Genomic DNA, 15,666 nt, shown 5'->3' on the forward strand with positions numbered 1-15,666 from the left:
AAAATGGAGCACGTTATAATACACATAAATATAAACTACAGTAAAATCAGTGACAGTGGGCAGTTCAGATACCCCCGGGCTCCTGCCCCCCCCCCCCCCCTTCCGCTGGAGATTCGTAGTACTTTATATCACAGCTTGTAAAAGTGTTTTGCGTTTTGTTCATTTGTTTTCTGAAATGTAAATGTATTATGGAATGTAATTATGTTTTATGAAACGTAAACATGTTTTCCAAAAGGTAAATTTGTGTGACGTTATTTAAACGTGTTTCACGTGTTGTCATGTTGTTTTGACCCTCTGGGCCACCGTAGCTTCATGGAGATAGGAGATTCTGGAGGGTTCTACTAAAGTTCTCCTCAACAGAACCACGAGCAAACAGGTTTTTTATATCTCTGCAAAAAGTAATAAAGTCAGACTCCCCATCACTCCTCTCACTCTTCCATCACTCCTCTCACTCCTCCATCACTCCTCTCACTCTTCCATCACTCCTCTCACTCCTCCATCACTCCTCTCACTCCTCCATCACTCTTCATCACTCATCACTCTTCTCACTCCTCCACTCCCCCGTCACTCCTCTCAATCCTCCATCACTCTGCTCACTCCTCTCACTCATCACTCCATCACTCTTCTCACTCCTCCACTCCCCTATCGCTCCTCCATCACTCATCTCACTCTTCCATTACTCCTCGCACTATTCCATCACTCGTCTCACTCCATCACTCCTCTCACTCCCGATCACTCCTCCATTACTCCTTGCACTATTCCATCACTCCTTTCACTCCTCCATCACTCTTCTCACTCCTGTCCTCCTCACTCCATCACTCTTCTAACTCCTCTCACTCCATCACTTCCCTCTCACTCCTCCATCACTCTTCTATCACTCCTCTCACGAGGAGACAGGATGAAGAGTGTTTTACAGCTTCAACGTTCACGTCCTCCTTAGTTTGATGGTTGTTAGAAAACAAAACAGCTCCTACTAGTGGCCTGAGGTGTAAACTACAGTGTTTCAATGTCATCGTTTTTTATAAAAGTGTTTCCTTCTGAACATGAACCTGTTCTGGAACCTGAACCTGTTCTGGAACCTGAACATGAACCTGTTCTGGAACCTGAACATGAACCTGTTCTGGAACATGAACCTGTTCTGGAACCTGAACATGAACCTGTTCTGGAACCTGAACATGAACCTGTTCTGGAACATGAACCTGTTCTGGAACCTGAACATGAACCTGTTCTGGAACCTGAACATGAACCTGTTCTGGAACATGAACCTGTTCTGGAACCTGAACATGAACCTGTTCTGGAACCTGAACCTGTTCTGGACTACCAATAATAATACTAATAATACTACTACTACGACTACCAATAATAATACTACTACTAATAAGAAGAAGAAGAAGAATGAGAAAATAAACACAAAATAAACAAATAATGAAATATACCAACTTACACTCAAAGTTTTGAAACTATACACTAATAAACACCAACATTACTTCCAAAAGGTAAAACACGACTGTAATTTCAATGGAGTAAAACTGAAACTTTTAAAATTAGATGTTTAATTTTGTCATTCATCCAATTAAAAAAGTTATTTTTCTTTTTTTTTTGTAAAAGGAAAAGAGGGACAAATATGTTTTATTATAAATATATTAAAGCCAAAAGACAAATAAAACTTATTACACTTTTTATGGAGCAAACATTAGAATCAACAAGTTTTTTTATTGTAATTTAATGTACACATTTTTACACAAATATGATTTTTTGATGCTGTAAGACACAAATTTTTATTTAATTTTATTAATTTCCCAACATGTGTTTATTTCTGAATCAGAAAAAGGTAAAAAAAAAAAAGAAAGAATGGAAGGAAGGAAGGAAGGAAGGAAGGAAGGAAGGACAGAAAAAGAGGGATGTGTTGATAAATCACGTCCTGAAATAAACATTAAACTGGAGAAAAGAACAAAAGAATGAAATCTACAAAAGAATCCCGAGAAAAAACTTAAAGTTTTCGATTGTTTACTTCTGCTTATTGTAGTAAAAGTTGACCTCTGGCTTGTCTTCCTCTTCCTCCTCTTCCTCCTCCTCCTCCTCCTCCTCCTCCTCTATGCGTGAGTCAAGTTACTTTCAACACATTTCATCACGGCTGGGTTTGGCCACGCCCCCGTCTCTCCTTCCTCTTACTCACCTGGACCCAGTCCAAAGTGTCACATGACGTCAAACCAAAGCTTTTCTCTCCACAGCGAGTGACTCGCCGGATAAACTCTGAGCCTCCACCTTTAATCTGCTCTAATCCCTGATTCTCAGCTGGACAGGTGAGAGCGTCAGGCCTCCTGCTGGGAGAGGATGAGGAGACTTGAAGCTGCAGTGAAGCAGCAGCAGGTCGTAAAGCTCCGTCTCTTCCTCTAAACACACAAACACTAAAGTTCACTCTGGGCGCCGGACAGCCGAGAAAAACTCCCAGAATCCATCTGAGCGCTAAACAAACGCCGAGGTCAGATCTTATCTCCGCTCGAAAAGTCCGACAGACGAGAGGAAACTTTCCGGCCGGCCGGGGAGGAAGTGGCAAAATAAAAGTGTTTTTCCCCAAATTCAACAAAAAGTCCAAGTGATGTTTGTTCACGTGTTCTTAGTGTGTTCTTAGTGTGTTCTTAGTGTGTTCTTAGGGTGTTCTTAAGGTGTTCTTAGAGTGTTCTTAGTGTGTTCTTAGTGTGTTCTTAGTGTGTTCTTAGGGTGTTCTTAAGGTGTTCTTAGAGTGTTCTTAGTGTGTTCTTAAGGTGTTCTTAGTGTGTTCTTAGTGTGTTCTTAAGGTGTTCTTAAGGTGTTCTTAAGGTGTTCTTAGTGTGTTCTTAGTGTGTTCTTAGTGTGTTCTTAAGGTGTTCTTAGTGTGTTCTTAAGGTGTTCTTAGTGTGTTCTTAGTGTGTTCTTAGTGTGTTCTTAGTGTGTTCTTAGTGTGTTCTTAAGGTGTTCTTAAGGTGTTCTTAGAGTGTTCTTAGTGTGTTCTTAGTGTGTTCTTAGAGTGTTCTTAGTGTGTTCTTAGGGTGTTCTTAAGGTGTTCTTAGTGTGTTCTTAGTGTGTTCTTAGTGTGTTCTTAGGGTGTTCTTAGTGTGTTCTTAGTGTGTTCTTAGTGTGTTCTTAAGGTGTTCTTAGTGTGTTCTTAGTGTGTTCTTAAGGTGTTCTTAGAGTGTTCTTAAGGTGTTCTTAGTGTGTTCTTAAGGTGTTCTTAAGGTGTTCTTAAGGTGTTCTTAGTGTGTTCTTAAGGTGTTCTTAGTGTGTTCTTAAGGTGTTCTTAGTGTGTTCTTAGTGTGTTCTTAAGGTGTTCTTAAGGTGTTCTTAGTGTGTTCTTAAGGTGTTCTTAAGGTGTTCTTAGTGTGTTCTTAGTGTGTTCTTAAGGTGTTCTTAAGGTGTTCTTAGTGTGTTCTTAGTGTGTTCTTAAGGTGTTCTTAAGGTGTTCTTAGTGTGTTCTTAAGGTGTTCTTAGTGTGTTCTTAAGGTGTTCTTAAGGTGTTCTTAGTGTGTTCTTAAGGTGTTCTTAAGGTGTTCTTAAGGTGTTCTTAGTGTGTTCTTAAGGTGTTCTTAGTGTGTTCTTAGTGTGTTCTTAGCGTGTTCTTAGTGTGTTCTTAGCGTGTTCTTAGCGTGTTCTTAGCGTGTTCTTAGCGTGTTCTCCAGCCGACAAAAGAAAACGTTTCTAAAGCCTCGTTCACACGTCACCAGTGAAAACGCTTGGTTATCGTCTGTCTACTGAGCATGTGCAGAACTAAGAGCTGAACAGGAACAACATTTTAAAAAGTCCCGTTTTCAGAGGCTCCAGGCGTCTTTGTCACATTTTCACTTGAAATGTTATTGTGGAAACGGATCCTCGTCTGATCCAGAATCAACTGATCCAGAACCAGAATCAGCTGATCCAGAACCAACTGACTGGGAACCAGGTCCAGGTCCAGATCCAGATCCAGATCCAGATCCAGATCCAGATCCAGAACTAACTGGTACATAACCATTTAATCCAGAACTATCAGATCCAGAACCATCTGATCCAGAACCAGGTCCAGAACCGGATCCAGAATCAACTGGTCCAGATAAAGAAACTCGACTCAAGAAAGTTGCTGGAAAAGTTTTTCTTGTTTTGTTTACAGTCTCGCCCTCGTGCGCTTGTCACTGACGTCATCACTCCGGTGTGAGCGGAATTTTGGAACTGCAAGGTCTCAGGCGCGTGCGCGCGACCCCCAGGGCCGCACTCACCTTTCGGCGCGCGCGTCCACTTCCTCATGCTGGTTATTCCCGCGGCGGCTCCATAAATACGCTCCGTGCCAGCTCATGGCCAGAACACACACTCCGCGGTTCCTCACACACACACGGACACACGCGGACACACACTCTGACACGGGATGGAGCTGAACCTGCTGCAGGTGAGTGGAACCACCGGAACCACCGGAACCACCGGGGCCTCCCGGATCCCCTTCCCCGCCTCACCGCGTCTCTCTCCCCGCTGTAGATCGTCGCCCTGCTCGGCCTGCTCTCCGGGGTGGTGACGGAGAAGAAGCCCCGGTGTTACCGGAGCCACGAGCTGGATGATGCGGCGCAGCGGAAGCTGCAGCTTCACTACCCGCAGCCGCCAGAACGCGCAGCCTCCGGCTCGGGAAGCTCCGCGTGCCCGCTCGACCTGTACGCGCACCTGCAGCGGGACCGCGAGTACAGCGGCCGGTCCCTGTCCCCGTGGAGATACGAGTGAGTACCACGTTACTTCACGTTACTGAGTACTCATCACAGGGTCTGCGGTACTGCTTACTGTGAAGTTACTTGTGAGTACTTGAAAAGTTACTTTAAGTATTTTGAAATTTACTGAGTACTCATCACAGGGTAATGAAGTACTGATGATTCTATGAAAAGTTACCATAAGTACTTAGAAAGTTACTCTGACTACTTATCACAGGGTCTGGAGTACTCGTTTCTTTGAAAGATTACTTTTGAGTACTTGGAAAGTTACTCTGAGTACTCATTACAGGGTCTGAAGTACTGGTTACTTTAAAAGGTTACTTGTAAGTACTTGGAGTTACTTGAAGTATTTGCAAAGTCTCTCCGAGTAACAGTATGAAGTACTAAATGTTATGCTATGAAAAGTTACTTTAAGTACTTGGGAAGTTAAATCTGAGTACTTATCACAGAGTCTGCAGTACTGAATACCCTATGAAGTTATTTTGAGTACTCAAAAAGTTACAGAGTTCTCATCACAGGGTATGAAGTACTGAAAACTCCAGTGAGATACTGTGCATACTTATCACTAAATCTTAAGTACTAATAACTATGAAAAGTGACCGAGTACTTTAAAAGTTACTAAGTACTTTAATAGTTACTGTGAGTACTCATAACAGGTCCTGAAATAGTGATTATTCCATGAAGTCACTCTGAATACTGTGAGTTACTGTCTACTCATCACATAGTGAGATTTATTACTCTGAAGACTTTACGAAGTTCCTGTGTTTACTGCTCTGAAGTGGAGACACTGCACTGTTACTCTGATTACTTTAAACATTACTCTGCAGGTTTCACTACTCACAGGGACCAAAGTACAGAAACATTTTACTGCAGTACTACTTTTGTCAGTTTTCTGTGCGATTTTAAACATTTTCAGTCGGATTTTCTGGAGATTTTAGTGATTTTTAAAAGTTTTTCTGGATATTTTACGAGAAGAAGTAGGAACAAAACCACAAACAACTGATCTGATGACTAAAGTCTGCAGATCCTCAGACCAGAAGGTGCAGAAGGTGCAGAAGGTGCAGAAGGTGCAGAAGGTGCAGAAGGTGCAGAAGGTGCAGAAGGTGCAGAAGGTGCAGAAGGTGAAGTTGTTGTTCTGCTGTCCGCAGGACGGTGGCGCTGCCGGACCACTACCCGTCGTCGTACGTTGGCGCCGCCTGCCTCTGCTCCGGCTGCATCCAGTTCCAGAGCGGCGACGGCGGCGTTTTCCAGAGCTTCGACTTCAACTCCGTCACCGTCAACCAGAGCCGCGTCTTCCTGCGCCGCCAGCTCTGCGACGACCGGCAGTCCTACCAGCTGGTCCCCGTCAGCATCAACGTGCCCGTGGCGTGCACCTGCGTACGGCCGGTCAGTTAGGGGCGGGGCCTCCGGTTGCTCACCTGGGGGGGCGGGGCCTCCACCTTTTGCACCTAGGCCCCGCCCCTTCATCAGGTTTATTTATTTCCAGCTGCTGTAATTTGTTTTGTACACTGATGGCCTCGCCATGGAAGAATAGCTATTATATAGTTTTATTTAACTAATATTTCATGTATTTATTCTTTTTATTGCCTGTAAATTAGATTTTGTATTTATTGACGCTGCCGGTTGTTGTTGTTGTTGTTGTTGTTGTTGTTGTTCCAGTGGAACTTGAAGAGTTCAGCTTCATTGAAGCAAAATAAATTAAAATTTTGCTTTTTTAATGGAAATAAAAACTGTTTGAATTGAAACGTGAGAATCTACTGCAATACTTAAAGTTCACCTCCTCCTCCTCTTCCTCCTGTTCTCCTCCTCCTCCTCTTCCTCCTGTTCTCCTCCTCCTCCTGGTCTCCTCCTCCTTCTCCTGTTCACCTCCTCCTGTTCTCCTCCTCCTCCTGTCCTTCTCCTCCTCCTCCTCTTCCTCCTGTTCTCCTCCTCCTCCTGTTCACCTCCTCCTGTTCACCTCCTCCTCCTCCTGTTCTCCTCCTCCTCCTCCTCCTGTTCTCCTCCTCCTCCTCCTCCTCCTGTTCTCCTCCTCCTCCTGGTCTGGTCGGTCCAGAAACCTTCAGTATTCTAAGGTTCTAGCTCCTCCTTGATTTTCCTCCATTTGAATATTGGATCATAGGAGCTACATTCAGAATCTGCTGTGTCTGTGTGAGCTGGACTGGCTCCGCCCACACATGCCCATCTTGGGAAGAGGAGGAAGTACTTCCTCTGGTGGTGCCATGTGCCAGAGCAGAGCTGCCTAATTGTGGGAGGAGTCAAAGGGAGGGCCTATATTACTGCAGGAGAACCACTAGAAAATGAATTTTATCTAATAAAACCTTTTAAACGTGAACGAGCCTGAAAAGAAAAAGAGTGAAAACAGATTTTTTTTTTTTTAAATCTTTTTAATTGGAGACTTTCTGGAAACATCTTTTAGAAAAAACAAAACAGACTTTAGATCAAAACGGTTTATGTGGCGAACTTCTTCTGCCTGACGGGAGCCGGCAGCTGAGACAGGATGTCCAGCAGGGGGCGCTCCACCACCACCAGGGAGCACTCATCCAGCAGCTCCACACACAGGAGGGGCTGCACACACACACACACACACACACACACACACACACACACACACACACACACACACACACACACACACACACACACACACACACACACACACACACACACACACACACACACACACACACACACACACACACACACACACACACACACACACACACACACACACACACACACACTTCCTATAAACACAAAATGCTGCTTGGCAGAAAAACTTTACATCTTTCCACTAATTTTCTGACCAATTAACAAAAAAAATCATATATAAAATAGTTGCTATTTATTTGTGTTAATTTTATTTTGAAAGCAACTCAGGGTCCAAGACATAAAAGCCCACCTGTACAAATGTAAACAAATGAAATATTACCAAATAAATCAAATGAAGCAATAAAAACAACTACGTTTACAAATAAACTGTATCAATAACAACAACATATACATCAATACAATAATGTTTGTTAAAACGTTCCTGCTGCTGATCAAAGTCCAGAATATCTCACAGTTTTATCAATAACCAGTTGTTTATTGATCCTGGATCGGTTAGTAAACATTCAGCTTCTTTAAAATCAACCCGGCGTGACGTCGACTGTTTTTAGTGAAAATCCATCGATCGTATTTTGCTCATTGTCACATAACGTCGGTGTAATTTAGTGGTTATAGCGACACTTCGTAATGACCCCGCCCTCCGAGGCCTCTGATTGGCTCGTCACTGTCATGCTGCGACGGTAAACAGACATTAACCAATCAGATCAGAGAAACGCAGCGAGCGGCAGCCAGTCAGAGTGGAGCGAGTCCACGACACACGTTTGTCCAACCAGGTGACTCTGAGCCGTGCTACATGCTACATGCTACGGACTTTGTGTGTGTGTGTGTGTGTGTGTGTGTGTGTGTGTGTGTGTGTGTGTGTGTGTGTGTGTACCTGGAAGTTCTTGCAGATCTTGAAGGCGTGACTCTGTCTCAGTCTGTCGGCAGCAGGAAGATTCTTCAGAGTCGACTGGTTGAAGAGATTCATCTGAGCTGCAGGCAGTGGCTACACACACACACACACACACACACACACACACACACACACACACACACACACACACACACACACACACACACACACACACACACACACACACACACACACACACACACACACACACACACACACACACACACACACACACACACACACACACACACACACACACACACACACACACACACACACACACACACACACACACACACAGGGTTAGAGTGGACCTCCAGGGCGGCGTGGGGTTCCTCGGGGAGTGTTCCAGGTACCAGGCTCTGGTCGATGATGCAGAACATGAAGGCGTCGTGCAGAACCAGGTGACTCTGGTTGTTCGGGTTGAAGGTGACGTGTGTGACGGGCGAGTCCCTCAGCAGCCACGCCGGGTGGAGGCCATGTTTCTGCAGCGAGCGGCTCCACGCCGTGTACTCCCGCTGCAGCAGGGAGAACTCAAACACCTGCACACACACACACACACACACACACACACACACACACACACACACACACAGTCAGCTGCACGCACGCGCGCACACACACACCAACAGGAAGTGGACGCCGGCTCTCACCTGCTGGTCGGCGTGCACTGAGATCAGGCAGCTGGTGGTCGGGTGGATGGCGATGGCGGTGGGACAGGAGCTGTACACCGGCAGCGTGCAGTGGAGCTGCACACACACACACACACACACACACACACACATTATGGTGGCTGTGATGAAGACGAAGGTGAGGTGAGGAAGAGCCGCGCCGACCTTCAGCTTCTGCAGGTTGTAGACGTGGATCTGACCGTCAGTGTTGGCGGCGGCGAGCCACTTCCTGTCCTCACTGGTGGAGAGGAGGTGGACCGGCTGGGAGGAGCCTGAGAACACACACACACACACACACACACACACACACACACACACACACACACACACACACACACACACACACACACACACACACACACACACACACACACACACACACACACACACACACACACACACACACACACACACACACACACGTATAAATATCATGGAGGTCCTTAGAGACTGAACCTCCAAGATAAAACTTAGCAGCAGGAAACAGAAATACTAGAGAATTCCTAGAGGAAGAGGAAGAGGAGGAGTTTGCACTGACCTGACTTTGGTCTGAGGGTGTGAACGTACTTCACCTCCTGCTGGTTGAGGGCGACGATGACGACGGACGACTGAGATGAAGCAGCGAAAAGTCTGGAGGAGTCTGAAGAGAAACAGAGCTGCTGCACAGAGCCGAGCTCTCTGGGGAGTTTAGGTACCTGGGGGGGGGGGGGGGGGGGGGCAGAGATCAGCTCAGAATCAAGGCCTCTTCATCCTCCATGAGAACAAGACTAAAGTTCAGCACCTCAGAGTTCTGCAGAACAAAATGACCTCATTTCCTCCTTCCAGCTGAAGACATCAGTTTGGGCTGTTCCAGCCGTCCTGCTGAACTATGGAGGAGCTGCTCTGCTGAACCTGCTGCTCTGCCGTGTGCTGCTCATGTGTTCCAGCTCTCTCATGACTATCAGTCATATTTTAATCATATTTAGCTTCTAACCTCTCTACTGTACGAGCGCCGCAGCTCGTTAACATGTGGGAGTGCAGGTTGACGTGATGCACCTGAACGCATCACGAACAGCTCTCAGCTCCTGGAGTTCAAACCAACCAACATGGCGCTCTGACAGAAGCTCTCTTTATTACTGGAGCAGTTCAGAGGAATGTGTTTCTGAAAGCTCTGGAGGACAGATGTGTGGCTGCTGTGAGGGGGCGTGGCATGTGGGGAGGGGGCGTGGCCTGTGGGGAGGGGGCGTGGCCTGCGACTTTAGCAGCTTCTTATGGGAGTATGCAGTCCTGCTGGCTGACGTCACTGCTCAACTTTCTTCTTCTTATGGGTTCAAAGAGGGAGGACCTTGTGTATACTGACGTGTGTGTACCTTGTGTATACTGATGTGTGTGTGTACCTTGTGTATACTGATGTGTACCTTGTGTATACTGATGTGTGTGTACCTTGTGTATACTGATGTGTGTGTACCTTGTGTATACTGATGTGTGTGTACCTTGTGTATACTGACGTGTGTGTACCTTGTGTATACTGATGTTGTGTGTACCTTGTGTATACTGAGGTGTGTACCTTGTGTATACTGGTGTGTGTGTACCTTGTGTATACTGAGGTGTGTACCTTGTGTATACTGATGTGTGTGTCTCTCTGCAGTCTGTACAGTCGAACAGACGACACGGTGGAATAAACCAACCAGCTTCCACATGGAGACAGAGAACTGCAGCGGATGTGATCCTCACCCTGCAGGACAGAGCACATCGTCAGGGACCCGGGTTCAAACCCCCCCCACACACACACACACACGCACGGACACACACACCTTCCGCTTCAGCTGCAGCAGTTTCTCTGGTTTCCTCTCTACAGGCAGACGCTCTCCGGGCTTCCCTGAAAACACACAACGCCACCTGCTGTCAGCCAGAGCTCCCTACACACACACACACACACACACACACACACACACACACACACACACACACACACACACACACACACACACACACACACACACACACACACACACACACACACACACACACACACACACACACACACACACACACACACACACAGTGAGAGTGTAAAGTGGGCGGAGTCTGAAGGTTCTCACCCACTGCGTCGCTTGCCCCGAGTCTCCACAGCTCCAAGTGATCAGAGAACTGGAAGAGCAGCAGCCCGGCTTTCTTCACACAGCGGACCAGACTCCTCTACACACACACACACACACACACACAGAGGTTACCATGGAAACAGCCGTGCATTGATAGACGGGGCTCCGACTGGACTCACGTGTGGAAACATGATCTTTCGAAGTGCCGACTCCTGCGTGTTCTTCTCCACTTTGTCCAGCAGGGGGCGCACCACCAGCTGAGTGTCCATACCTGCAGGAGGAAGACTGTCAAGTCGTGTTCACACCTTCACCCTTTTCTAATATCACACACACACACACACACACACACACACACACACACACACACACACACACACACACACACACACACACACACACACACACACACCTGGGTGTTGAGGTTTTTGACCTCCAGGTGGCGCCATCACAGTAAAGCAAGGCGACAATAATCTGTAAATTTACACTCGTGAGCATTAAAGCTCCTAATCTCATGAAAAGTGCACGTGTGTGTGTGTGTGTGTGTGTGTGTGTGTGTGTGTGTGTGTGTGTGTGTGTGTGTGTGTGTGTGTGTGTGTGTGTGTGTGTGTGTGTGGTTTCATCACTACAACAACCAACAGCACCCACTAGTGGCCCAACATGCTAACTCCATCTTTTTCAGTGTTTCTGTCGTTTCCATGGAAACAGGCATGGTTTTCAAATCGAACATGAAACTTGTCTGAGATTGAAAAAGAGACGGAGCGTTTGTGAAACATGAAACGTTGTGCAGACGGGGCGTGGAGCGGCTCTGACCTCCGGACACCACGGCGGTGTCGGTGTGGACGAGCGCACGCACATCGTGAGAGTGGTTCCGGAAGGTTCTGGTTCGAACCCACTGCTTCTCCTTCTGAGGCCCGGACGAGAGGAACTGGAACTGAAACACTAAACCTTCAGAGGAGCCGGCCAGCAGGCTGCTCTCATCCTGGAACACACACACACACACACACACACACACACACACACACACACACACACACACACACACACACACACACACACACACACACACACACACACACACACACACACACACACACACACACACACACACACACACACACAGTCAGAAAGGACAGACTACGGTGTGTGCTACACACACAAAAAATGGATTTTGTGTGTGGTGTTTGTGTATATAACATGTGTTGTTTTTCGTGTGTGCAATTGTATACGTTTAGCGTGTGTGTGTATTTATCATGGTGAGTGTATAAAATATGTTGAGTATGTGTACAAGTTTTGTGTGTGTGTGTGTGTGTGTGTGTGTGTGTGTGTGTGTGTGTGTGTGTGTGTGTGTGTGTGTGTGTGTGTGTGTGTGTGTGTGTGTGTGTGTGTGTGTGTGTCACCTGCGACACAGCCAGAGCGAGGACGTCCCACTTGGTGATCATGTGGGTTTGAACCAGGGTTCCAGTGACGGAGTCCCAAACCTGCACCTTCCCTGCAGAGTCTCCGCTGAGCACGGTGCCGTCGGCGAGGAAGACCACGGTCCAGACCACCACCTCCCGGCTCTTCGGCGTGCCCAGGCCGCGCTCCACCAGCAGCCGCCGCGTGGCGCCCCCTACAGGCACACACACAGCAGTGTTAGAACGAGATTGACACAGATCAGAGGCGTGTGTGTGTGTGTGTGTGTGTGTGTGTGTGTGTGTGTGTGTGTGTGTGTGTGTGTGTGTGTGTGTGTGTGTGTGTGTGTGTCACCTGTCTCTGTGTCGAATATCCGGATCATGTCCACCATCCCTGCAGCGATGTGAGTCCCAGCAGGGTGCCACGACAGAGACATGATGCGACCTGAAACACACGGCGACACTTTGCACCGTTACACCGTCACATGATCACCTCAGTTCTGCTGAAGCAGCAAATAAACACAGAGCTGTCATGGAATCACGTCTCATTTTAAACCTGAAAAACTGGTTTCTGATCACGATGAGGAAGCTCCGCCCCTTCAGGCCCCTGAATGCATCAGTAAGTGTTTTTCAGGATTCAGGTTCTGACCTTTCTGTCTGTCCAGGTTCTTCTGGAACTGGATCTTCTCCTGCAGGACTTCAAACATCTTGACCGTCCCGTCCTCGCAGCCCACCTGGAAGACAAACTGCTCACTGAGTCCTCTGCAGACCACCGGGTGCGTACCGACTCCTGGAGGCGAGGACTGACCGCCAGCAGCGTTCCCTGTCGGTTGGCGCTGAGGGTCCAGACCGGCCCGCCGTAGGCCTCCACACTGTAGCGCGGCCTCAGGTTCTCCAGGTCGTACTCCGTGATCTGGCCGTTCAGGCCGGCGCTGAAGAGGCGGCGTCCCGCCCAACACAGAGCCTCGATGGCGCCGCCGTCCCTCCCCGGGATCACCTGACAGACCAAAGCAGAACTCTAAAAAAAAACCCACAGGATGCTGATATTCCAGCCGCCAACATCGTCAGCAGAGGGCGCCGTCCGCTGGTCGCAGCGCGACACGTACCTGCAGGTTTGACTTTTCAAACAGGAAGTAAAGCGAGCGGTCACATTTAATGCAGAGGGAAGAATTATTGGCGCCTTTGTCTTTAAGAGCAGACATCTGCATAGATTTAAAACTAGAGCTACACTCGGTAGAGCGCAGACCTTCACCAACACCACATTAGTTCGTGGAACAAAGTTAGCATCGCTAGAATAATAGCCGTTAGCTCATATTGATGCTAACTAGCCTGTCAGGTAGCTACATCACTGTGAGACACTGAACGTCTCCATGGCAACAGACGCTGATCTCCTTTGACCTCCATGAGGAGCCTCTCATCTGCTTTGTACGGGACTTCTTCTCAACATTTAGTCGTTAACGTCCCAGAATCTAATGATCGGTCCTTGATGAGGACAAATCATCCCCGAAGAGTTCAAGTAATTCAGGGCAGAAGTTTTTGTAAAAAGTTGGTAAAATAATGGACAGAACCTGAGTAGTTTCCGATCCCCGCCACAACGCGATACGCTGCTCATGTTAACCTGCAAAGTCACAACGCTGACGACTCACATCGCTGCCCCGCCGACCTCCTGCTGACGGTTTTCTGTCGCACGTTTAAAACTTTTGAAATTCCCTCCCAGTCTTCAGATTTGAGAGGTTTTTTTTTTGTCAAAATGTGTGTAAGCTCTCACTGATACACTGAGATATATACATACACATATAAACAATGAAATTTGTATTTCATGAAAATATATTTACACAAAATAACTGATCTATATCCAAGTGTACCTATAGCTCTATATACCGCTCTACATACACGAGTCGTAGTTCTAGTTTAAATAGCCTGAAAAGGCGCAGGAGGAAGTAAAACTTATTCGACGGTACCGATTTCCCTTGTTTTATAAACGTACACAAAAATACTGTCACATCTCGTGACGAGACGAGAGCAAACATGGTACGTTTAGCAGACAAGAGTCAAACTGGGAGCAACGCTGCAGTTATTGAAACCTGCGCTGGAGGAGTCAGACATCGTCTCCAACACCAGCGGCGCAGCTCGACGCTAAACCGCCGCCATGTTGTGTCTGAAGCCCCTTTTTTGTTCTGTGCGCCGGGTACCTTCTCCTGGAAGTAGTTGTCAGAGAAGTTGAAGATCTCCACGGCTCCGTCGGCCCGGGCCAGAGCCAGCCGCTCCGAGGGGCCGTGGAACGCCGTGGCTCGGATGGCGCTGGGCATGTAGTCGAAGAATCGAACGCGGTGCACCGTGAACTCGCCCATGATGCACTGGGAGAGAAGGAAGCAGACGGCTGCAGGTGAGTTTCACTGGTCAGGGAGGAGCGTAGGACACCTTAACTACAGTGACATAACAGAGGCACGAAAGAATAACAACACAATGAATTAAAACTGAGCAAAAAACACAAAAAGAAAATGTTAAATGCTTTTGTTTCCAATCATATAAACTGATCATCGATAACGTCAAGTTAACAATGTTGTGTGTGTGTGTGTGTGTGTGTGTGTGTGTGTGTGTGTGTGTGTGTGTGTGTGTGTGTGTGTGTGTGTGTAATATGAGGTGTGTCTAAAAAGTTCAGAAAATTTCATGAAGTTCAGGTAAAATATTGATGATAAAATAATAATAGAACAGTACTTTATAAGTTTTACATTTCTTTTCCCCCAAAGACATTTATAACGTTCTAAATTAATCTACCCTGGGGATGGTAAGTCCTATAAACCTTCAGAATGTTGATCACGATTCGAAAATCTGATAAATCCGAATAAACTCTGAAACCATTTACGACGTTTTTAAGTTGCATCAATCTGTTAAAATGATGTTTTGGTTGGAGAATCCAGTGACTCGGTCTGCAAAGCAACGTCCCAATCTACTTCAAACCCACATGAAGCCACTAGAACTATGACCGGACTCAGAATACACTATAGGTTGTATTTTAATCACTTTGAGGCACATTAAAACCACTTTATTAAACATTGAAGCATCCTCAGTGATGGTTAGCTCTCGTGCTAACATGCTAACACATGAGGGGCTCATATCCACCTAGTTTGTCCTTCCGCTGAATCAAACCCGCTGAACACCAGCAGAATCGCTTCTTTTTAAACAAAACCACATTATGAGTCTCGTTGTAGCCTCGTTTACCTGCTGTCGTTCTCCACAGAGTCCAGACGTTCTTCTAAAAAGACACTTCTCAAAACATCAGAGAACCACGTTGTGACCTCTGACCCGGAAGTGCATCAGTAC

General features: G+C 46.9%; 2 protein-coding genes across 2 annotated transcripts; one reads left to right on the forward strand and one right to left on the reverse strand.

Annotated features, from left to right (window-relative positions):
• Positions 1-4,372: 4,372 nt before the first annotated feature.
• il17c (interleukin 17c) lies at positions 4,373-6,095 on the forward strand (the record flags this gene model as incomplete). The annotated part of the gene is made up of 3 exons (XM_080474754.1): positions 4,373-4,393; positions 4,480-4,712; positions 5,849-6,095. The coding sequence occupies 3 exons, from the start codon at positions 4,373-4,375 to the stop codon at positions 6,093-6,095; spliced, it is 501 nt and encodes a 166-aa protein (XP_080330880.1).
• Positions 6,096-7,075: 980 nt separating this feature from the next.
• Positions 7,076-15,661, reverse strand: utp4 (UTP4 small subunit processome component). The gene is made up of 17 exons (XM_080475748.1): positions 15,565-15,661; positions 14,535-14,699; positions 13,151-13,339; positions 12,992-13,076; positions 12,698-12,787; positions 12,349-12,560; positions 11,762-11,930; positions 11,131-11,222; positions 10,952-11,048; positions 10,664-10,728; positions 10,465-10,584; positions 9,409-9,565; positions 9,036-9,142; positions 8,853-8,948; positions 8,556-8,741; positions 8,182-8,292; positions 7,076-7,265 (listed from the first exon to the last, which is right to left on the reverse strand). Exons 2-17 carry the CDS (start codon positions 14,691-14,693, stop codon positions 7,149-7,151), a joined length of 2,052 nt encoding a protein of 683 aa, XP_080331874.1. The 5' UTR covers positions 14,694-14,699; positions 15,565-15,661; the 3' UTR covers positions 7,076-7,148.
• Between the last annotated feature and the right edge of the window lie 5 nt (positions 15,662-15,666).

The sequence above is a fragment of the Lipophrys pholis genome (genome assembly GCF_963383615.2).
Source record: "Lipophrys pholis genome assembly, chromosome: 11".
NCBI classification, from domain to species: domain Eukaryota; kingdom Metazoa; phylum Chordata; class Actinopteri; order Blenniiformes; family Blenniidae; genus Lipophrys; species Lipophrys pholis.